General features: G+C 42.2%; 1 protein-coding gene across 3 annotated transcripts; it reads right to left on the reverse strand.

The window, feature by feature from the left end:
* NFYB (nuclear transcription factor Y subunit beta) lies at positions 1-18,399 on the reverse strand. 3 transcript variants are annotated; one of them, XM_080394019.1, is made up of 7 exons: positions 18,242-18,399; positions 8,739-8,832; positions 8,142-8,272; positions 6,116-6,313; positions 3,918-3,999; positions 1,610-1,689; positions 1-1,399 (listed from the first exon to the last, which is right to left on the reverse strand). In XM_080394019.1, the coding sequence occupies exons 2-7, from the start codon at positions 8,830-8,832 to the stop codon at positions 1,367-1,369; spliced, it is 618 nt and encodes a 205-aa protein (XP_080250145.1). In that variant the 5' UTR covers positions 18,242-18,399; the 3' UTR covers positions 1-1,366. The 3 variants fall into 3 exon arrangements, with proteins under 3 accessions (XP_080250145.1, XP_080250144.1, XP_080250143.1); XM_080394018.1 differs by having other exon boundaries at positions 18,214-18,393; XM_080394017.1 differs by lacking the exon at positions 18,242-18,399 and adding an exon at positions 16,906-17,202.
* Between the last annotated feature and the right edge of the window lie 6,072 nt (positions 18,400-24,471).

Genomic DNA, 24,471 nt, shown 5'->3' on the forward strand with positions numbered 1-24,471 from the left:
AAAAAAAAAAAAAGACAAAACCAGCAAGAAGTTATATGGCACCAGATTCAAGATGTGGTTTGCTTAAGTTAATGACAGGTATGTGGAAAGAGAATTATTATTTTACATTTCAGACCACTGAAAACAGTAAAAATATCAAAGGTCCCAAAATTCAGTCTGAATAAGATATATTACTAAAACCACCACCCCTATCCTAACAGGCTAAGACATTGCAGCTAACAAAATTACTCACCCAATTATTAAAGAAACAGCAACGTTACTAAGAACAGCTCACTAAATATACAGAACTACACTACCCAGGTAGAATTTATTGCAAAACCAGGAAAGAGACTGCAAACTAGAAGTCTGTCTTCCATTTTAGATTTGTATCACTTGTTCGAGTTTCAGTCACACACACACACGCGCAGCCTGTACACAAAGTTGCTAACACATTTGAGTTCCCACAGTCTCACAAGAAACCTTAAAACATTTCAGTAAAAAGTTAAAATGAGATCTTTTACCACAAGGACTATAAAATCCCCCCCACCCACCCACCCCAAATTTCTAAGTTTTGGATTCTAAAAAACATACATAAAAAAGAAGCGTTATTTCAGTAGTACAAAGACTACCTTAAATATATCAAAGAAAGTCTAAAGAGAGTTAATGCAACTGGAACAAAAAAAGACCCGACCTGCATCACACAGTCAGTGCTTTCATCAACACTGCTGATAAGCTCTAAGTCTCTAAATGTAGTAGAGCATTGGTTGTTTTTCATTTAACTTTTAATTCTGAGGTTACATTAAAAAAAACAGTTGTAGCGATTCTTTTGAGCTGCTAGTTTCATGAGGAAAAAGTCCCTTTCAAAATTTCAATAAATATGTTGACATGTAAAGTTAGTTGAGGTTGTCATGCAAGACAAGTTACATAACCAAGACCAACTCAATCTTTATAATAAAGGCAACTTGCATTCAAAAATGAACTTTACCCTTACAATTTTATTCAAAGGGTAAACATGAATTAACCCAGCTGTTTACCTGAATTACAAAAGTAACATGATTCAATATGAAAATAAGAAACTGTCTACAAATCTCTGACAGTAATAAATTGCAATATACAATGCATACAGGAGTTATACAGAGCAACAAACTCTTGTACAAAACAAAAATACTTTAATACCTTTAAAATCCAATTTTTCTTTTTTTTAAAATCATCATGAAAAAGATTTGAGTCAGAACTCACACCTCAATTAGTCAAGCTTCTGGTAGCTACATTACAGCTATTTAATATACAAAGAGAGAAATCTCTTCACCAGTCATTAAAACTGCCTCTTCGTCAGAGTTGCACAGCTTTTCTGTTTCATGATCCCAGATACAAAGTTTTCTTCAAATCATGAGAACTGAATTTGTTGAACACCAGAGATCTAGAGAAAGAAAATGCAAGCTTACATTCAAATGCACCTTTTCTGAAACCGCACTGCAGCTAGCAGCCTTGAATTGTTACAGTGTTGGAAAGTCATGACAGCCACCACAAAGAACTAAGTAAAATTAATTCTCCTATTTCAGAACAGGGCAGCTGAATTAGCATTTGAATTTTAGCAGCAGAAGGGAGAGCAGGGGATGCAACACAGTACCTGTTGATACGATGTTGTGTAGACCATAACATTCTGCTGTTGGCCATCTGTAGTTATTAAACCTGCTGGCAACTGGTTAGCTGCAAAAGAGCATTTTAAGAAAGTTAGACAGGAACTGCAGGATACAGAGCCTTGTTGGATGTGTCTGTCACCATTAAGTAACATTTAATTGTGGTCTGCTCCAGGACTACAGAGCCATTCCTCTCCTAACAGCTACCATCCTACACTGTGTGTAGACACACTTTTTACCGAGTGGTACAAGTAAACAAGTTTATTCCCATTAGGAAGAAACACTTAGGAAGCAATAGTCACATTAATTTTACATCAGATAAACTAAGAATGCACCTTGTCCTTCCCCTGTATGTATCTGAAACAGAACATGCAGTGCTGTACACTGGCAAACAGAGTGGAGTTTGCCATCCTGACCACTGAAAAAAGCAATCTCCAGCATTCAATATCCAAACAAACCAAGAATTGTTTGTTTGTCTAGACATAAGGTTAGCTCTTGAGCATACACACATGAGGAACACCACGAAATTGTTGCGCTTCTCTGTAAAACAGGATCCAGCAGGGACTTAACGTGGAAGCCCTGTGGAAGGCAACAGAGATGAAGAGACAAGCAATGACCAAAAAAAAAAGCGCATTGCCAGAGCCTGACATTACACTGGGTGCCTTCAGTGTGCCCTTTGGGGTATGCAAAAGAGCTCTGAATTTCATAGAGAGAGAAGGCCAATGAACAGAGTAAAAAGTACTTCTGAGATATAGAAAGAAAATAAAAGGAGTGATGCTCTAAGATAAATCTTCACAACACCACGTACATTGAGCTCTGTGACATTTACAGTAGGTACAACTGCTACTTAGAAGCAAAGCAGCAAAACTCTGAAATTGCAAGTCACTGCAGCATAACGTTCTCTGCTAGAACCTTTTTGTGGGCAAAGAGGGGAATTCACATGAAACAAGATACTGGATGCAGATACTGTCAGAAGTTTCAGAAATGTTCTCCCTCGACTTCTGAGCTGCAGCTTACATGTTTGACATACAAATCAGCATACATACAAAATAAAGCTTTTGGAACAGTTACCACGTATTGTCTAGCTTGGAAACTTGACAAATCAGACTCCCAACAGCTGCAATCTAGAAACCATTTAGCAACATACCCAAGATGAGTAAGTTGGGCCTATAATTGTGCTGGAGTCTTACTACTTCTGAACCAACACAGCTACTACATATGAATACGGGTACGAGTTTACTGTTTGCATTGCCTAGTCTTCAATTATAAAACTGAAATAGTCACATAAAAAATACAGCTTTCTGTAAGTCCTCTGCAATATTTAGGTTTAGATTCTTAATTTCCAGCCAGTTTTATGAGCTTATCCTCCAGGCTAGAAGACACACAAAGAGTCTATACTGTTTTATAAAGTCAAAGTCATCACATTGGAAGCAAACTGTGTTTCAGACCTGGAATAGGTCATTTCGGTCCTGAGGCTTTGAATTTTTTCTAGTTCAGTAGTCTACCAGTGATTTTAAACAGAAGATTTATCAGATGCTTGAAAAACTAAATCTTGTCAATAGATACAACTAGAGCTGTGCCTCCTAATTCTTCTGGTATCAGCTTCAAGATTATCAGCCCGTAACATTTAAAAGCCAAGGTGAAGACTACATGCAGGAATCCAGCATCAACAAAACCAACACAAAGACCCAACAACTGTCAGGCTTTAATTCACAGTATAAGGAAGAAAAACTACAGTGAATGCATACGATGCTCCTTGCTCTACAACTTTTAGTTGCCAATCTGTGTATTCTTTTGAATATAAGAAATACTAAGTGTTTTAGAATTATACAAAGATGATGTTCTTCTCTGGCTCATTTCTCAAAGATGAGCTCCTCAAGTCATCAAGTGGAGTTTATTTTACTTTTTCCTCAACAGTCTTGCAGGTAGAATGAATGTGGCCTAAATATGCAGCTACAGGGGGGCAGGGGGAGAGAAAAAAAAGTTTGCACCTTTCATTACAATCTGTGTTGAAGTGTACAGAAAAATACTGGCAACCAATGTATGCATTTAACAGCTGACATTAGCCATTACTAGTCATCATTATCACTATATTACTTCATTCTGACTATAAACGCTACTGATTGGGAGGGAGCACTGATTATCCTCCAGGTATCTCAAATGAAAATCTTAATGGATCACAGCTGTAACGTGTGGCCAGTGCAGGATGTATTCCTCAAGTAAGAAATCTGATGTCTAAAGAAAGTGCTGCTCTTGGAAAAGACATAGTAACATAATAAATTATAAAGTATTACTTACTAAATGCTTCTTCTGTGAGCTCCTCACTTAGACCGTCTCCAGTTGTAACCGTTCCCCCAATTCCCTTTTCTCCTTTCATTGCCTGGAGAGAGAAAAGAAGTGGAGGAGAGAAAAGCTGTGTTAAGAGTACAGTTGGCTTGAGATTGTTTCCAGAGACCAGGAGCTCTAGCCAAGGTTTGGAACTTGCTGAAGAGTCACTGTGCAGCAGCTGGAGTTTGAAATCCAAGACCTGTAAAACTATGGGATTTAAGAACATACATAGTACAAGAACATAGGAATGGCATTTTTCATCTTAGCCATACTCCTCAGAAACTAAATCTCTGCAAACTAGCATTGTGTAGTTCTAAAAAGGGCTTTTGCCTCCTGCAGAAAAGTTGACGATCCGCAGCAATCCAGAAGAAGCACTTAAGAAAATTCCAAGAAATCACAGAATCTCAGAACTACCAAGAATGTGCAACATTTGCTTACAACCACACACCATACAACTAGGAGTTGACATTTAAAACCAAGATACTAGATTTCTTTTCCCACATCAAGAACTACAGCCAGAAGGCGTATCAGCACAGAAAGCCAAGGCTCCCAGTCATCTGCATGCAGTTTTAAAAGTATGATGTTTGGTGCTTTGTGCTATTACATAAGAACATCTAAGAAAATAATATGGCTATAAAAAGTATTCTCTGCAACTGTTTGATGTAGACTAAATACTAAGGAACAAATCAGAAGTATTTCTCTATATGCAGTACCCTGAAGACAGAACTAGCTGGCGTGGAGGTTTAAAACTGGTGAGCAAAACACCCAATTAAAAAAAACAATTAAACCCCAATCCCACTACTCTGCTACAATGCCCATAGCATACATATCTGCAAAAATGGTCACTTCAGAATTAAAGTAGTGTACACCCACTTCAGACTCCTCCAGAAGTACTGAAACTAGTTAGGCACTACTTGCATTTTTAATTAAAGCACATACAGCACTTTGATGTCATGTGCAAGTGCTACACAGAACTGGGAAGATAAAGCACACAGCAATACTTCAGCTTTTGGACTATACCTGTTACTCAGTTATCATGGAAATGACCTTCTGGGAAATGGAAGCTTCAAGTGCTATCAGCAAATTAAATATCACTAGCAAGTCTGACCCTATTAATTAAAAACATCGGTTTACAGAAAAAAAAAAGTCTGAAGAGCATCTCTATCTACAGCACTGCCAATTTAAACATGCCTACTTCACTCATGCCAGTAAAACCACAGGGCCATACAAACAGAGGGATCCACATTAAAAAATAAAAAAAACTGAGGGGTTTTTTTCCAGGATTGTTTTAATCCTGAACAACTTCTTCATTCAGGACTATGAGGAAGAGAGGTCACTGGATAAAAATACCTTTGATTAGTTTGGTTAAATCCGGTATTCTGAGGTAAAAGAACATCAAAGTAAAGAAGCAAGCAAGCATAACTCTTCAGTCTCCAAACAGAGGAGACAGGGGTTTGGGGAGGGCAGACCAGAACAACAACAACAAAAAAAAGCCACAAAAAACCAACACACACACACAAAAACGTCAGCACACACAAGCAGAAGCAACTTTGTCAAAAAGTTTGACTTGCTGAAAGGAAAAAACAAAAGTCACTTTCTGCTAGAAAAGAGATAAATTAAACTGCTTGGACCACATACATAGCATGTACTGTGTATCTAAATTAAACTGAGGGACAGGCTAAAAACTCAAAACCCACTACATTATTAAAAAAACCCTACACTGAAGTAGGTATGTTGGAGTAATGATTTACGTGGAAGCCTGAGAAAAACAACTTTTTCTTTTGCAGATCTAAAGCCCAGTCAAACAATAGGCATTAGGCTAGTTCCTCACGCGATGCGGTCTAGTAGAGTTTTATTGATTGAATCCAAAGATCGAATTAAGTATTCTTAACAGGCACCTTTAAAGAACAGAGTGATTTATTACCAGCAATATATTAGAGAATTTACTCAGTTGAAAGCTTTAACTGCTTTGAATCAGCAAGTCTAATCAAAATGCTTGCTTACTCCTTTTTCTCTTGACATCCTCTGGAACGCTTTTAAACATTGCATTAGTCCCTGACAATAGCTGTGAGATACTGTGCAAGTTATCCATTATACCATTACAGTGACAGGGAGCTAAAGACAAACACAACCAGGTTAAGTGAGGAAATACTGAAGTATATACCAACCTCTCTGAATTTTTGGAGGTATAACTTCAAAGGTTCAACATAGCTATCAAACCCCAAGGTAGACATGGCAAAGAGAATATCCTCTCCATTGATGGTCTTTCTTTTCTCTTGGTGACACCTCTCACTGGCTTCTGATGTTATAAAGCTGATGAATTCGCTTACACACTCCTGCACGCATTCTTTTGCATCCTTAGCAATCTAGTAAGGAAAAAGTACCATAAAATGATTAATCAAGATGCAAGAAGATTAAAAACACCAACAACAACACAATCCCAAAGAGTACGCTACATAAAGGAAACTTCCCAAAACCTGATGACGATACACCCATTTAGACAACACCTGTATGTGAGGGAACCACTCAAAATGTGACAGCTCTGAACACCGCTGCAACATGATTTTAATTTAGTTTTACTATTTCAAGCAGTACAGCCAACTGCCAGGATCTCCTGAAGCCATAACTATGTTCTGTACAAGCTTTTACATATAGATGCCTCTCAGAATTGCTTTACTTTGTTTACATATGCCTTCTCCTTAAACCTGTTTATTATGCCATGGTCCACTTCAGTCCTCCTTTTTAATAGACCCAGCAGGTCCAACCCCACTGCAATACGTTACCACAAATTTGGCAATGACAAGTATTTCTATTCTGGCCAGATTCAGGGACTAGAATATATGCCTAGCAGCAAACCTCTCTAATGCTTTAATATTCTGGTATAAATTTTTCAAATGAGATTTCAAATGAAGAAACATATGCCCCTGGCAAAAATAAGTAAATTTGATTATGGTTTTCAGCTAGACAAACCTAATTTACCTAACTTAAAATAACAGCAAGCATTACTCATGATTATTTGGGAAGCTGACAGGAGCCAACTGAAAGATTATTATAATTAAGATTCTTATTCTTCACGTGAGAAGAACCTATTTGTATTTAAAAAACAATAATGAAGCAGTAACCGTATGTAGAATCTTCACTAGTTCCTCTGGTATTTTCAGACACACAGGGTGAGATTTTCAGAAGTACTCATCAGCCAGCAGCTTCCCCTGCAGTTTCTCACAAAAACCTCCCTGATTTTTCAAGACAGCTCAATATCCCATATGCTAGATTTGAGAAAAATCTCATTTTGATCACTAAAAAATTATGACAATATGGACTAGTGAAGAGATTTTCACAGCAAAGATATAAATGTAACACCCAGATCTCCAGAAAGCCCTGAACACTATGAAAGTACAAGCAGACGCAAGTAAATTACATCTTGCTTCTATTTAGAGTGATCTCAAAAAAAAAAAAAGGGAAAAAAAAAGCAATCAACTTTAGCTGGAGGAAATGTTACCGGGGCAGGAATTGTACTGGAATACAGTAGAGAAACAGCAACAGGTTTAAGATAAACAGGTAAAATAGTCAATTATACAATCACCAACTCAGCAGAATGGATTAAAGAGTCTATTCTTAGACATAAGGCCAGATATTTAAAGATGTATTTTATTTCTTATCTTCCACATGGTGTAAGGCAGACTTCTTAGGTCATTTTGGTATTTGGATACATAAAGATTTGGACAATGGAAGACTAACCATTTTTTTCTTTGGGATGAGAACTGTAGTTTTATTTAATCCAAAATGGTTCACTTATTCCAAATTTTATGCACCTTAATAAAAGCAAATTAAGTTTTTTAAGAGAGAATGGCACAGAAAATATTCTTACTGATAGGGGATTGTCACCAAATCTGACCCATTATGACAATTTCAGAGAACATAGCTTAGAAAAGGAAAGCTCTATGAAGCATGCTGTTCTGGAAACCCTTTAATTACAGCAGTAACTAAACACTTTTAAAAATTTAAGAAAAATGGACTTGGGTCTCAGTCACCTCCTGCTCAGATTTTTGGTTGTTTGTTTTTTTTTCTTTTATAAAACTTTTCTCCAATAAGCCAGGATCATTTGGAAAAATATGTTGTTCTACCAGCTCAAGTTCACTCAGAGGAAGGAATAAAACTCATTAACACGCTTTCTTTACCAGACAAGGGTATTACCTTTCCTGTTTGGGGTATGGCATTTTTCATTATCCTTGCAACATTCGCAATTGGAAGATATATATCTTGTTCTCTAAAACTCTCTTTTGACCCATTTGTATCTTCGTGGTCATTCATGCTGTCCTCTGTGTCTAATGAAATAAAGAAAAGTTAACAGAATTTGTGTTTGATAGACAGCAGGCAATAATTAAGTCAGTTTAAAATCTTACACTGAAGGACAAAGACCTTTGAAAGCACAGTGTATTAACATTGTGGAAATAATAAAAAAAAAATAGATGCAACACCAGGGTACCTTTATGGTTGTTTGATATCATCTTTATCACATTATGTGCAGAAATGTACATGGCTGTTGAACACCAAGCACTCTTGTCATATCAAAATAGAAACTGTTTCCTAAAACACCAATTTTTTCGTCACCACCTCAAAGGACTGTGTCAACATTGAAAAAAATCTAACCCCCACCTTCAGAACGCAGAAAAAATGCTTTATACAGTGAAGCATTACAAATACAAACAACTGCAAATTCTTGGCTTGAAAGAAGATAGAGAACTATAAAAGAGGAAGGAAATAAGTAGTATTTACTGTAACATTTCTTACCATCATGAGGCTGTATCACATAGTGACTGCCACCAATGTAATCTCCAGCTATTCCTAACTGAGAAGCATCTGTTGTGGAGCTATCACCATCCATCTACAACCAGAAGAAGGAAACCTTTCAGGTATGTTTGTTACACCATTAAGTGCAGCAATGGCTGAAAAGCAGCACTTTTATCAACTTAAAACTATGAGACCAATTTATACAAAGCATAAATATTTTGTCATTTGAGAACAGTGTCTCTCTGTCATTACTGAGCCTTATTAACAGTGGAAACAGTGAAACTGTTTTGTGAAGCTTCCCCAAAAACTCAGCTGGAGGCACAGGCTGTGCACAGAAAAACCTGGTTCATGCAGCACATTGATAGCAATCTTGCATTATTCCCGTGAGAGTCTGACCAGAACAGGCCAAGGCATCTGTTTCTCTGAACAACCCCCAAAACCTACACCAGCTCACTGCATGTTTTTCCTACAATTATGACACCAGGTGCATCCTTCACTCATTGCCCTCCACCCAAACAGCTTTTGTCAAGCCCACTGACAAACTCCTCCTAGCCAGACCTCAGGACCAGCTATGCATCCTCATTCTCCCCGAGGCACCAGTCATTCCTAGGTGCCTTCTGCGTCATGTTTTCTTTTGCTTTCCCTGGTCCTGCGCTGCCTCGGTCCTCCGGGCATCCTTCAGTGCTCCTTTCACAATGTTCTGACGTGGTGGCCCACAAGAAACCTTCTCCCTGAGGCTTTAGACAGTCACAGTTTAATAGGTAATTTGACTGCCAGGGGAAAGAGGGAAGCCAAGAGAGCCAGCACTTCCCTCCCTGGCCAGGGACCTTTGTCCCAGGAGGCACTGACCACGTTTCAGCTGGAGGAGTTTGGGACAAGCCTGCCTTCCCCGCTTCAAACAGGGCAAAGCTACTGTGATCATCAGCAGCCATTTTGCTGGTAAGTCTCAACATCTGCTAGGACATCCACTTCGTGAACAAGTAAATAGGTCTCACAGTGCTGCTCCAAACAGAGGCTGCTCAGCAGCCTGCTGCCTCTGCTCCGAGACACTGCATGTGTTACACTTCCTTCTGTGGAGGTGGAAGAGGTGAAGATGCCTCCTATGCCCCTTAGAAGTCTGCACCTTTTCTGTGAGGACTTGCCACAACAGCAATCCATCACTGCCCTTTGCATCCATGCTTTGCCGTCATACACAACATGCAGATTCACGTCCATTCTTGCAACAGCAAATGCTTCAGGCCACGTAACCTGTTGCCATATTGCATTTTTACTTTTTCAGGAATAACTGATTGCCTTAAACACTATCAGCAGGTGCTCAGCAGAAAGCTTAGACCTATTAAAAAAATCACGGCAAACAACAGTTATGCTTTCAAGGGGGGCACTTTAGCAGTGCCAAACTTAAGTCTGAATTCAAGTCTCTAGCTTTTTAAAACTTTTGGACAATCTTGACTTTTTTCCAGTTGCAGGTGCCTTGAAAATTAGTATGTTAAAAATAAACTCTTGCAAAACATTTAGTTGCCATGCTTTTTCTCATTTAAGGTGTTATTTTTGCAGTTATGTGCTTTAATAATGCTCCTTTTAGAGAGAGGAAACCATGAAAATTAGGGAGGAAGAAGGGGTTCCCACCGCATTAGATGCGCAGCACCAGGTTCACCTTTGCCCTGAATTTTCTTGGCTATGTTTAACATCAAACAACACTGTTAGCATTTGCTTATCTACCTGTTCACTAGAAAACCAGGTCTTCCATTCTCATTCTACACTTCACAGTTTCTTCGCTGGACTAGCACTGCCCATCCTGCCCAAGTTGTTTCTGATGAGAGCAGCTGACCTTACTGACAAGCTACACACAGAATCCTGTGGGAGGCAGAACCCAGCTCATTCACTCACTGACCCGCACCAGCTGTGCAGGTACCCTGGTGTCTTTGGAAAACCACCCCTACCCCAAAAGGGTCATGTGGTCATTGTTGGTGAGACCACGCTCCTCACTTCTTCCCAGAACCATTAGCCTGAAAAGGGAGAGGGCGGGAGAAGCAATCTTGTACTATTTTTATACATGCCCAGAAATATGAGCCGTTTAACCTCTCTCTAACCTGCACTTTGCCTGTGGCCACAGGGCTGGGTTTTACTTTCCAGCCTCTGGGCAACATCCAGTGCTACACTTGGCCACAGATGCACAAATAACATGAGCACTGCTCACATGCCAGGCAATACTACAACAGCTGGATGTAGCCTTAGGAGCTGTGTAAGAGGAAAAAAAAAGTCCAAAACAACTCTTCCACCTCTTCATCATACAGAGTATTACACACATACACCCTCCGGGGTTTTCTTTAAGCACTTCTGATCCCTTTTGATGGGCTTCTGCAGAACAGTTTCACTTCTTACACAGAAGCTCTGTTCAAATGAAGGGTAGCGTTTTAGGCATTAGTCTTCCATGTGCCAACTTTCACATAAATTTGCTTTGTATGCATAAGGCATCCTCTTTATTGGCAGATTTGATTATGCTTTTCAATTTTCCAAAGGGTCTGCAGTTTGCTTACTCAGCTTACTGTAATGGCAATGCAAGGATATCGCAATCCTGCACGTCAAGATGACCAAAAGTGACATCACCCATCATTAAGAGCTGTGTCTTTCCCTTCTGCAATTTGAAGCAATTAACATTCTGCAGTCTGGTAAATCACAGAAGCTACCTCCAAAATTAAGTTAGTTTTCTGGCAGTGTTGTTCTCAAGTTTCAGCTCTCCAATCCCTGCCAGAATTTAACTCAGAATTAGGGTCTCCGCGCACTTTAAGCATTAAGTTTACTCAGCCCCAGTACTATTTTAAATGCCTTGATGCTTCTTCCCCTCTCCTTTTTCAGTCTTCTGTGAAACTGATCTTCTAAAATGCTTCCTTCCTCCAGGATTGCAATATTCCTCACATTTCTACAGTGACGTGATAATTCACTGGTTGCTGTTTACCCATCCTGCAGGCTACCCCATCTGAATGTTTATTGCCAAGACCCAACAATATTCTTTAAAAAAATACCTCCTTTTTATTCACCTAGCTCACCTTCAAAAGACAATTCCTGCCTCAATCTCTTTTAAACCTCCGCTGCGTCTGTATGCAGTTTTGGCCATATTAGACTAATGCGTCCTCAAGGTACTGTCTTTATTTTTATTTTTTTCTGTGTGTACATTTCCATTATCTACTTACAGTATATCTCACAATTAGTGAGAATGAGCAGAAGCTTATCAACATTATGAATCTAAAATAGCAATTAGCAAAATTGACAGGAAAAGGCTTGCAAAAGAAAAAGACAGTTCTGTCTCATACAGAAAACGGGCACTGACAGCTTAACATCAACTAAAATGACTTCTGTGGGTATTACTTTAAGGAAGACTTGTAGCTGCCAGGCCAACCTTGGGACAGGGGATTACAGACAGAGTAACACCCTTCTGCGTAACGCTTAGCATAACCAGGTCCTAATCCAGGATCACAGGATAATTCAGGTTGCAAGTGGCCTCAGAAGGTCTGTAGCCCAACCCCTGCTCAAAGACAGGTTGACTCCAAGCATGGAGCAGGGCTCTCACGGCTTTATCCCACCACATCCTGAAGACCTCCATGGACAGAGCCTGCCCAGCGAGCCTCTCCCACAGCTTGGCTGGCCTCATGGTGAGAAAAGGAGTGGTATCTCTACACACTGCTTCAGTCCAATTAAGTGTGGTGGAAGGACTTCAGTCACACTGCTATTTAATTCAAACTACATCTAGGCACCTGAATACAGAAACAGTAATTAATATACCATCTAGTATTTTTTTTGAACCCAATGCATGACACTAACACAACCCTGCTGAAAAACGTGCTCACTGTTATCTTAGTCATCTCATAATCAACCACATTACAATTTTAATTTCAGATGTTCCAAATTCAAATCAATCAGTACATATCTGTTTGTCAGCTCGGCACAAGGCCTGTAATACATAAAGAACACATTGCTCAGAAAACGAGAAAACACTGTTCTCAATATGCTGTTGCTAATTAATCCCCCCTTAAAGCCCCCACCCCCCCACCCCCAACCAAACAACACCAAAAAACCTACCAAACCCACAAAACTAAACTGTGTCCCTGATGTGACTGAAAAGGCAGCAGTCCAATGTGCCATAGAAACAACACCCTGCCTACAGTAACTGCAGCCACTGGAAACCAAAGGGACAACAGCTCTTACACTGGCACATGAAGTAGAAATAGCTGCTTCTCTAGATGAAAGTAGATGCTAACCTTTATGAACAGGCAAAATCCTGGGAGATCTAACACTAAAAGTTTCAGACAGGCAAAACCACAGATTTTGCTTTAGCCCAGGGAGCCGTTACAACTTTCTTTAAAGAAAAGTACCTATTCACAGGTTATATATCCCACTTGCACGGCAGTTTTCAGCATGCAGACACGGCAATGTCTTTTAATACAGGACAGCATCTCCTACACCTGTGCAACCACTGAATCACACAAGGGAGAAGGGCTTGCAACACGTTGGTCTTGTAGCACCTAGTGCATGCATCTGCAAGAAGCACTTATTGCATGTTGTACATTCCTCTTGGCCTTCAGTGCTAGGAAAACACTGAAGCCCCTTTATGCGTACCTATACTGACTGAATCAAGACTTGTAAGCTAAGCATATCAGACGTGAAAACGTGTGTCTCTGAAGTGACCGTGCCACCATCTGATTTTTTATCAACAAGGGAGTGAAACGGAACAATACAAAACACTCAACCCAAATACTCAGTGATACACTGCAAAAAGCAACCAAATACAGAGCAGCAGCAGAAAGTTTTCTGGTGGTGGTGTTTTTTGGAGGTTTTGGGGTTTTTAAAATTTCTAATGAAAAAGAATATTACTAGGAATATACAAATTAATGGGTCCAGGGAAATTAACCTGAGAAATATGTCAGAAGAGAAACATTTTGTATCAAGGGCAAAGAAAATTCAGTGATAAGACGGAAGTGAATGAACATACAGGTTTACACTGACATGTGGTAGAAAAATTTTCCAGAGGCTTAAAAAAACATGCTCCATCAGCTGCCCACAACTCAAACTGTTTCTAGAATACATCGAAACTGAACTAATAAAACCTCAGTATCTCAAAGTATATCTCGCATCCTGTTTAATCATAAAAGCTCTCTTAAAGAGCAGTATCAGTGGCTCAGCTAAACGACAGCTGAAGAATGCAAGCCCAGACCTGTTAGCACTAAGAGGAAGGGTTTAAAACTTTGATCAGTATAGAAGGCAAAAATAGAATCAAAGAAAGAAGATTTCTGTCTTCAGAATGGGGAAGTTACCTGGCAATGACTTGCCAGACTGGTCTGCTTAGGGACATGGTTCAGTGGTGGACTTGTCAGTGCTAGGTTAACAGTTGGACTCAAACTTAAAGGTCTTTTCCAACCTAAAGGATTCTATAATCCCTAAGGGGAAAAGAAAGATCTCTTCCAATTCACATGACTTCATGTCACCCTGTTTCCCAAAAATTATTGCCCTACAGGAGGGACAGCAAAAAACAATATGCAATGAACTGAGGCACTTCATACACTTTCTACACAGCTGTCCCTGCCACAGAAACAGGGCAGAAATAGTAACTAAAGCTGTAGGTAGTAACCGCATCAGTCCTTGCAGATTAATTTTGACACCACACCTTGTCACAAGAGATGTAAAACTAAAGTAGTAATGTAACAGCAGAGACAATGAAGATCTGAGACTTCTGCACCTTCACTTGCTGCTCCAAAACAAAAATACAGAATTTTTAATTGAAACTACAATTTTAACTTTGTTTTTCAGTGACTTCTGGAGAACCTCATTTCTCATTGAATTCTCACCTGGCAGCAAAGCAGTGTCTCCTGCAGCAAGAAACACTAACTGGTAAATACATTCATGGGACATTGTTCCAGCAGATCCACAAAAACATGAAGTTAAAACCCTGTAGCACATGCCTAGAACACAAACAGATGCTGCTCGCTCCCTCTCTCTCCATCTCAGGCTCCTCTAATCTCTCACATTCAGAGTTTTCCCCCACAGCAGAACTACATTAGGAGAAACAGACTGATGCTGAGAGGACCTAACAGTGTCACTGAAGCCTGTGAGCTCCTAGGCTGCACCAGGCTCCTTCCCCTGGACCATGCGGAGGAAACCTTTCCCTTGTGAAATCCAAATATTTCCACCTTCCACCTTTGTTCATCTTCTAAGTCCTGGTATCATGGATCCAGCTGTGCTAAAGCATGTGGTGGCTCCTTACCAGGCTGGCTAACTGTTCACAAGCATGGTTAGCTGCAATATGTATGGGTGGACTAACAATGCATGTATTTTTACATCAAGTAGGAGTGGATCAGTGATATGAAGCAAGCAGGAGAAACTGAGTTTCCATGCCTTCTCTTTTTTGGCAGTAAAAGAGAGAAGCTGGAGAGAAAAAACCTTAAGATGAATGGAGGAATGGAGGCAGTTTTGTTGCTTTTGCGAAGCTGGAAGAGGACAGCAGTGCTGAAGAGACTGTACCAGCACCTCCTTCCTCCTGCAACACTGACTGAAAGCCCTGTTATTACCTTTCCATATTAAGGTTTTGATGCTTTTCTCACAGTTTTTCATGAAAAACTAAGCTCATCTGTTTATGAAAGTAGGAATCCATAAATCCTGCCTTCTCCTTTTTTTAAGTTTGATAACGGTTTTAAGTTTCCCTTCATTGCAGTAGCACATCAAGTGTGCCGAGAAACTTACTAGTCTCAAGCAGTAAGGCAAGTAAGAATTTTGCAAAACTAGCTCAGACCAGGCCAGTATTTTCAAAGTTATCAGATTTGCTGACACTTCCTTTTATTCTGCCAATGTTACTTACCCATGTTGTTTCATATGCATATAAAGTCATGTTTTGCATTTTACAAGCACCTCGCCACTAAAATACCAATTTCCAAATACCATGCTTCTCTAAAGTATTACTGCAAAACTCAGTACTGAATAGTCAAATTTCTTTCTAAGCAAAACTTTAAGTAAGGGTGAAGTGACATTAGACATCTGCATTTGAAAGTACTAAAGGAAGAGCCTTGCAAGCATTTTTTAAATGTTGACAAAACAAGATCATTAACTTGAAAAGTTTCATAGTATTTCATGTGTGCTATCTTCACAGTATCTTGAACAATCTTTTTCACTCAATTTCTTTAACTGCCTCCCTTCATGTAATTACCACAAGAGGTTATCTATTAATAAAGTCTGAACTGCTGCAGCTGCCACATATTAGTCTAAAGAGTAATATCCAGCATTCTTGACTTCTTTCAAATGTAATTTCATAACTGTAATGCTGGCAGCCAAGACCATATATAATCACCCACCCAATGCAGAGCACAAGACACAGACCTCAAATAATGATTCCGATTAAGCCATCTCAGGTCTCAGAATTACAAATGGATCCTCCCTTAATGTTAGAACTGTCATAAGCCACAGGCCACATAAGTGAAGAAAAAAAGAAAGTAATCACCAAGCTTATTATTTGGAAACACTATGCTAATGAATATGCATAAACACCATTTCTGCATTCCTGAAAGACAATTAAAGCCAAACTACAAATAGTGTCCAAAGCGGCTACTTCCATTTTGCCTTTTGCTGTTTTATTGGAGTTTCTTTTGAGAAAGGTGCAATTATTTTTTTTGTCAGTAACCTCTATCAGCAAGATACACAAAGGTTATTACATATAAGAGAGCTCATTCAAAGGCCAAAATCCAGATTTCTACATCCCTCACTGCCTATAAATATTCAGGTCATTGTCATCTGTTATTTTGCCCTCCCAAAAGCAATCCTAGCACACTAGGCAGCTTTTAAATGACAGTTCTTTGCAGAACAAGGTATTTTCACTCAAGCCTTGAAGCAACTGGTAAAGCTAGGTGACTGATTTTCTATTGCCACAGTATTGCAGCAGCACCTAGGAATATTTCTTTAACCAGTGTACCTCAATAGCTGTGGGAACATTACTAGAAGACTTTTTTTATTATTTTCCAATATGACTGCCTGTGAATAGCCTACACAATACTCCTTGAGAATCACCAGGTACTCAATCTGTGGATGGAGTGGCACCTGGCACACACAGGTATGCCCAAGAACACTTGCTGAACGAACAACAGTTGCGTAGACATGGCAGAACAGTGGAGTCCCACCTCCCCCCTACCTGCCAAGCGTTACAGGATAAGCCGTGGATGCTGCCCGGCTGTGCCAGCCGATCGATCTCACTTCCTGATGCCATGCCCTTCAGAGATGCTGTTGCGCGGGGACAAGGGGGTCGGGGACACACACACCTTCCTACTCACACAAACAGCCTCAAAGTCTTCCCTGCGCCTAGCTCGCATCTGTGCGATACATCCCTCACCCATCACCATCCCTTATTTTCAAGACGTGTCCCCAGTTGTTCAGTAACTTTATTGTCAGGCACCTCGGCTGTGATTTCTGCGCTGAACCTGCGGGGGGAGGCCGCACTCCGCCCGCTGCCCCCCCTGCAGTCACCCCCTCCCCGAAGCGCCGTGCCCGGCCGGGGCTGCCCGGCCCGGTCACGCGGGTACTCTCACCACATCCCGGGGCCTCGCCTATACTCCCTATCCCTGCACAACACCGCCAGACCTTGGAGGGAATTTCGGCCTCAGCAGCAGCGGTGGCGGCCGGCGGGCCGGGGCCACTCTCGCCCCGCGGCCCCGCTCCCGGCCGTGGGCGTGGTGCAGGCCGGCCAGCAGCGCGCGGTGCCCCCCGCTCCCGCGGCGAGGGGAGGGCGCTCGGTGGGCCGCGGCGCTGGCCGGTCAAAAACAAAAGAGCGCGGAGCCCCCTCCGCCCCCGCACGGCGAGGCGCGGCCGCCACAAAGCCGCTCGCCCGCCTCGCCCGCCATGCCGCCGCCGGGAAGAGGGGCCCTGGGGCAGACCGAGCGCGACCGGGCGGGGAATCGCTGCCGAGGGGTGGCGGCGGGCACCGCGCCGGCCCCGCGGGAGGCCCCGCGCCACGCCAGTGCCGCGCCGCGACCTCAAGGGCCGGCCGGGCGCCCCCCCCCCGCGCCCCGGCCGCCGCAGCCCGGCCCGCGGCGGACACGGCCGCGGGGCAGCCGCGCTCCCGTCTCCGCCTCCTACACCCCGCCGGCCTCCCCCGCCTAGGCCACAAAATGGAGCCGGAGCGGGGGGAGGGGGGAGCACGTCCTCGCGCCCGGCCCCGAGGGGAGAGGGCGACACCGGCGCGGGCGGACGCCCCGCCACCCCTGCCAAGACCCCCGCCACCGCCTCCCCGCCCGCGCCGCCGCCTCCCCCCGCCCGCCCGCTCCGCTCCCCCGGCCGTGCGGCCCCCGCGCCTCCGGCCGCACAAAGAGGCGAGCGGCCGGTGGCGGGGCCCGGGGGCTGCCGCCCCCCACTTCCTGGTCCCCGCGGCGGCGGCGCGGCGGCAGCGCCGGGGCCCGGGGAGGGAGACGGACATTTCATTCGAGCCTGCAGTGGAACCGGTTACCAATCATTGGCCGGAGCCAGGCACAAACCTCCAGTGCGGCCCTGGTTGGCTCCCTCCGCAAATCGGCTGTTTGGTTGGACAGAAAATGGCTGCGAAGGAACCAGTCCCAGCGCGGAGCCCCGCTTCCCGCAGCCGGGCTGCCCTCCCTCCGCGCCGCCTCCCCGCCACGCGCGCCGGCTCTTCCCCTCAGCGCGCTGCCTCCCGCCGCCGGCCCGCCCGGCCCTGCCCGCCTCTTTTATGCGGACGGAGGCGCCCGGCCCGGGGGCGCCAGGACCGCCCCCGCCCCGCGCCGAGGGGCCCCGCGGCCGGGCTGAGGTAAAGCCGCCTGTGGGCTGCACCTGCTGGCTCCCGGCCTGAGGGAGGGCTGACCCCCGCGAAAGCGGTCTCTCTCCCGTGGGGTGCAGGGCGGTTGGTGGTGTTTGTGCGGTGGGGTCGCTGACAGGCGCAGTTTTTCCTCGGGGCTGCGGTGAAGGAAACCCTGGGAGGTGGGGAACGGGGGAGAAAGTGGCCTACCGGGCAGTGACCTGTTGCCCTTGTCCCCGTCCTGTCCCCTGATCGCTCAGGCGGCAGGGGTCTGCGGTCAGTGGGGCAGGTACCGTTTTTATAGTGTCAAGAGGTTCCTCAGCTCTACCCAAACCTGCCTTACACCTGCATAGAGGTTCATGGGCTGAGAGGAAAACACCACCCCCGGTGAATTCCTAGGTCTCACCTAGACTGAGAAACAACAGGCTGATGTTCGTCATCGAGAAGGTCAATGAAGAAGGAGGATGGCCCGTGGGACCTAGGTCCCAAACCGTTTGTTGGAACAACACCTTGTGTGAGAGGACCTGTGGTTCTGTGTTGCCCCTTCCCTCTACAGAAATAAAATAGAACAGCAAACCTGAAAGGATTGTTTCCTGCTGGTGATACAGGGCCTAAAGAGCACATTTTCCTTTCACTTTTAGACTCTTCTGAAGAAATACGGGTCGCTGGGTGAGGATGATAGTTGGACTGACTGCTCCGCTAAGATTTATAAATGTCTCTTATGAAGAATTTATATGAAACACTTCATAATCCACCAGTCCTGCCATTCACTAAAATCTGAGAGAGATTTTTTTTTCTAGGTGAAGGCAGCCAAAGACATTCCACGCATCTGCCATCAACATATGTGTATGTGCAATCTCCACAATCGAGGTAACAAGAATATTTTTGTTTTCATAGAATCATTTAGGTTGGAAAAGACTTTTAGGATCACTGAGTCCAACCATAAAAAGCAGTTGTGATATGGGAGGAAATGGTGGCAAATAGGAGGCTCCTGTGCCGGTGCTGCAAATGGAAAAGCCAGTAGGTTGGCAGAGGTCTTGATTCAGGTGACTCCAGTGATGCCCCAGTATAGGAATGATGAGGCTCGATCTAATCTTCCCATGCAGGGAAGCACTTGGTTTGTTCAGACTCACTTTGCCAAGTGTCCCTGGATAGCTGATCTTGGAGGTGCATTCCTAGACTTTTGGGAGTAGGTGCAGTTCTTAATAACCTATAGTCATTCTGCATTACTTGAGGTCCTTGAGTATTTACTCTAAACTGATAGGAAACTCATGTTTCACAATGGCCTTTGCTAGCAGTCTTCTTCCAGTTAATACCTGATAAATAAGTGCATTCCCCTCCTAGCTTTCTTCTGGCATTTGGATTTAAACAAAACAAAACTCAATAAACCTTACACATTTCCACTTGGCTTCACATAGCAACATTAATTATATGTGTTTTGATATCTCACAAAGATTCAAATTCACTGAAAATGTCCATTTGTTTGGTTTCTTTTGAGTTTAAACTGAAACATCGTACGAGACAAATTTTGCATGGCCTCAGGTTTTTACTGCAAATGCTATATGCAGCTTGATTCTGCCTCCTGGGTACTTTTTTTAATTAGTTTTTTTTTGAAAATGCCCAGAAGATGTAAAATAATGCAAGAACATTCACTGACTTTGGGGCCTTAGGGAGTGCATTTTCCCCTTTATCTATTTCATAGCTTGTGTTCACTAAATATAATACCATGACAATACACTATTCATCTTGCTGTGCAGTTTTAAGATCTTTGGATGGATTCTTTCGTCTCAGCCCAGAATTTCACAAGTGTAGAAAGATGAACACTGACCAGTGTGCAGGTTCTTCAGGGCACAGAGCAGTGTCCTTTTTTTTTTTGAGCAGCTAGTCAAATTTTTTAATCTCCTTGTCGGCATGGCCCTCAAATCTTTTTACTGCGCATTTTTCAAACTTGAAACAGAAGCATTAGTCTTTTCTCCTGTAATGTTTTTGCTGGCATTTATCAGTGTTGTATTGATGGAAATACTACTTATCCACCTATTTTATGCAACATTTTTCTTTAGGATAGCATAGTGGGAACAAGTATTCACTGTTATTGATGACAGAACAGCACTCAGTGGTTAAACTTGTCAGCCAACTGAAGCCAGGGAATCCAAGCCAGCATTCCCCTTTACGTACACTTTTTCTTGTGTTCTTCCATTAGTAACAATTTCTGTCACACATTTATCATGCAGTCTTTAATCACTTTATTATTTTATCCATACGCTAAGTACATTCTCAAGCTCGATATATTTGCAGCACTAAATGTTCTATTCATACCGTATATCCTGAAAAGGTGTATTTCAACATGTCTGATCTGCATCTCTCATCTGTACAGTGTCAGTGGTGTCTTGTGTGAACCTTGATAAATCATCTAGCGTAATGCTTGTTGCTTTATTATGTAGCTGTTTATCAGTTACAGTCTCAAATTCCCTGTCATGTCATTTAGATTTTATATTCTCCAGGTTCACGTATAATTTCTCTGTCTTGTTCCTCAAGATTCTGTGTCCAATCTACCTCTCCTTTTAGATCAGCTCAAATTCTGTCTATGCAAAAAGAAAGGAAGAATGTTCAAGAGTAGGTGGAGGTAACTGCAGTAAGATGTAAGAGAGCTTTGTGAGGTTGTGATCTATTTGATGAGGTTGTAATTTTGTGGCTGAAATTTTCAGTAAGGAAATCAAAATCTTCACATATCTTCTGTTCTGCTTAGTAAGTGTTAGCTAAGAAAGCTGTCAAAGGTGAGCAAGCATGTTCTTTAAACCAGAACAGATATGTCAGTCTTCTCTGAAATGTACCCTACTTGCGTTCTGGACTGTCATTTGGAAAAGTATGTGTTTGAAACAAGAAATTACAATTTTTGTAGAAATAGCACTGGGGGGGGTATCATCTAACATTCTGCAGAGTTCTTATTACTGTGAAATTCTAAGTGTAACAGACTGGGAATAGGTCTTTTGTCAAACTATTAACTCCATGGTGCCTCAGAAATTTATTTTCATTCTTAACAGTGGTCTTCCTAATGCTTGTTATCTCTCTTTTTTTTAGATTAGAGCATTTGTATTAGACAATCCTAATTAAAAGATACTTGGAAGCTGCTACAGAGCTGGGCAATGCTATGTGAAGAAAGATTGAATGCAGAAATCCAGAAGAAATTATCTACAGGTAATTAACCAAGTCACAGTAAGATGAGATCAGATGGAATTAACTGAAGTTCACCTCATTTTTACTTTTCCAAGGATGAATCGCTTTTAGTTGTGTTGAACAATTCTTCAGCTACCCAAGTGTACCTTGGTTTTAAATAGTTTTGCCCCTTTAACAGTAAAATTTCTGCTACAGTTGAAAGGAACTATGTGTTCAGGTGGCCTTCATGCTGTGTGGTCCCACAGCTCTGAAGGGGAGTCATGTGTATGGTCTGTGCTGTGACAGTACCCCTGGGAGGCAGAGCTATAATAGTAGCCAGCTTTGACATCCACACCGTGAGGACCAGAAGATGTGTTTATTCACAGCAGAATGGTATCCAGCCAAAGAAGGGGCTAGGCAGAGTGCAATTCTGAAATTACTAATCTCATTTAGGAAGTCCAAATACCGAGGTGCAAGCTTGGATTCAATTCCCAGGTCTACAGCATGCTTCTTGTATGACCTTGGGCAAATTACTGTAAATCCAGGCCATCAGATTTCAATTGAGAGGTGCATAAATAGCTTTGAAGGCCTGAGTTTTAATCCTGCTGTGCCTCAGTTCGCCATTTTTTCAGTCAGTGGCCATATTACTTTCCTACTTTCAGCTGAACTGTGAATGGCTTAGCCACTAAGAGAACAGGCGAATGACAAGTGAAGCCATTTCCTGAAGACTTCTTGAGACTGAGCTCCAGTGTGCAACCTCTAGTAAGAGCTGAACTCATTTTTGAGCCTTTTCCTTGCCACTGCTCAACTTCACAAGAAATACAGAAATGTCATATGTTGAGACATATTCCACTAAGTAAATTTGATTAAAATTGGCCAACGTTTCCAGTTATTAGGGGAGCTAAGACAGATAGGCTGTACATTAATGCCTAAGTCTTGTTCCTTTAGATAAAAGAAAGATCAATTTATTGTTTGCACCAGTGGAACAGGTAGACAAGCAAGTAGATCCAAAGATATTGCTTGTTTACGTGTGCCAGTTAATCTCAGCAGATGAGGTTAAATGTGGCTAGCAGCAATCCCTTTGAAATGTACCTGGAGCAGAACTGACTTGTAACCAGGTAATTTATATATTAAAATGTGTCTAAAACATCAAGTATAAACATTCCACAAGAGCAACAAAGAACTTCAAAGTACATGTGCCAGATGATGGTCCACACAGAACCATTTCAAGGATTAGAAGAGATCTTGGCAGAAGCCTGTAACTTGTCCATGAATAATACAGCAACAGTTGTAGGTGAGACTGTAACAGTATCTTCTCTGCTTTGTTTTCAACAAAGAAATGCCACAGTTTTCAGTTGCAATCTGACAGGAGCCTTGCTTTGCAATTGTGCCATTACAGCCTCCTGGATACAAACATTTGCATTGGTTTTGGCTCTTCCCGAAACACGGGGGAAAAAAATCAATGTTCATTTTATACAGAAAAGAATGAAATCATTCAGCTTTTTCAAACCTTATGGCAAGTAATACAAAGTATAAAACGAAAAGCCTAAGTAGCTCAAGTAAAATTTTTAACTTAATTTTTTGTAGCTAAATTTATGACCTATTTGCAAGTGTTGTTCATGTGGGTTTATTTGTTATCATCAGCATTCAGCTGAATTCTATGGTTATGTTTTGGGTTTTCTCCTATTATCAGCTACATGTGGGAAGGAAATGTATCAGTAGCGAATGTATGGTGAAAGGTGGCTTATTTAATTCTGCTGTGCAAGAGGACAAGCAACTGCATTATGGCTAGGCAGTGAAACCCTACATCTCCCATGGGCGGGGAGGCTGGGTTCCATTACAGCTCTGTTTTGGGTACTGCAGAGGGAGCACAGAAGGCAGGTCAGATGAAGATGAGAAGTGAGGAAATGAGGACTATTGCCCAGTTCCATTTTGATTACAAAGTTACAGTTATGAAAGCCAGGAGGCTGTTAGTGCTGACATACTGGAGTTACCGAGTAGGGGCTTTGGAGGACTACAGAACTAAGTTTTGCTTTGTATCATGAAAATTTCTTTTCATAAAGCCTATGTTCTCACATTTTGTCCATGTGGTTGAATTGCACAATGGTAGTAGATTTGATCACTTCGTTTTGCTTGGTGTGACTGGAGGAATTCAGGACTTTCCAGGACGTATCAGAGGTTTCCAGAGGCTGTGGCACTTGTCAGTATTTGTAGTTTCCTTCCTGTAGAGATGATTATATGGGATTCCAAACTGCAGTGATTGAAAGGCCTGTGTACATTACCATTGTGTCAGCCGCATCACTAAACCAAAATTGTTCTGTCAGAATCTGTTGCACTGGGTAGATCTTAACTGTGCTCTGTAACTGTCACAAAGATACTGACTGACACTGTCTCATTTGCAGTGTAGGCAGAGACATAGATTTCTTCTGTCAACTTAGCCATGAAAGATGCAAGTCTTCTCACTTGGATTTGTCCATACTAAGGGTTAGGGATAGGCTCACTCTTTTAGAAGTGCCTGTCTTTGAAAGGATGAGTTACTATCTCGACACACCTGTCTTTCTCTGTTGGCTACCAAAGGAGCTTAGATCAAGAGCTTATGTGAAAGGCCAAACATCTAGGTGGCTGGTATAAGGTAAGATGAATCCAAGCTTGCAGAAATGACTGGTGGTATTTCAATGCCATTAATTTTCAGAAAATGCAAGGACTGTGTCAGCTTTAATAATGCTAATATTTAGGTGATTTTGCATTTGGCACCAAGAATTCTGTATTTCATAAGAAGATGGCACTGTGGGCTCTCCATTT

Source organism: Falco punctatus (genome assembly GCF_963210335.1).
Source record: "Falco punctatus genome assembly, chromosome: 6".
Taxonomy (NCBI): domain Eukaryota; kingdom Metazoa; phylum Chordata; class Aves; order Falconiformes; family Falconidae; genus Falco; species Falco punctatus.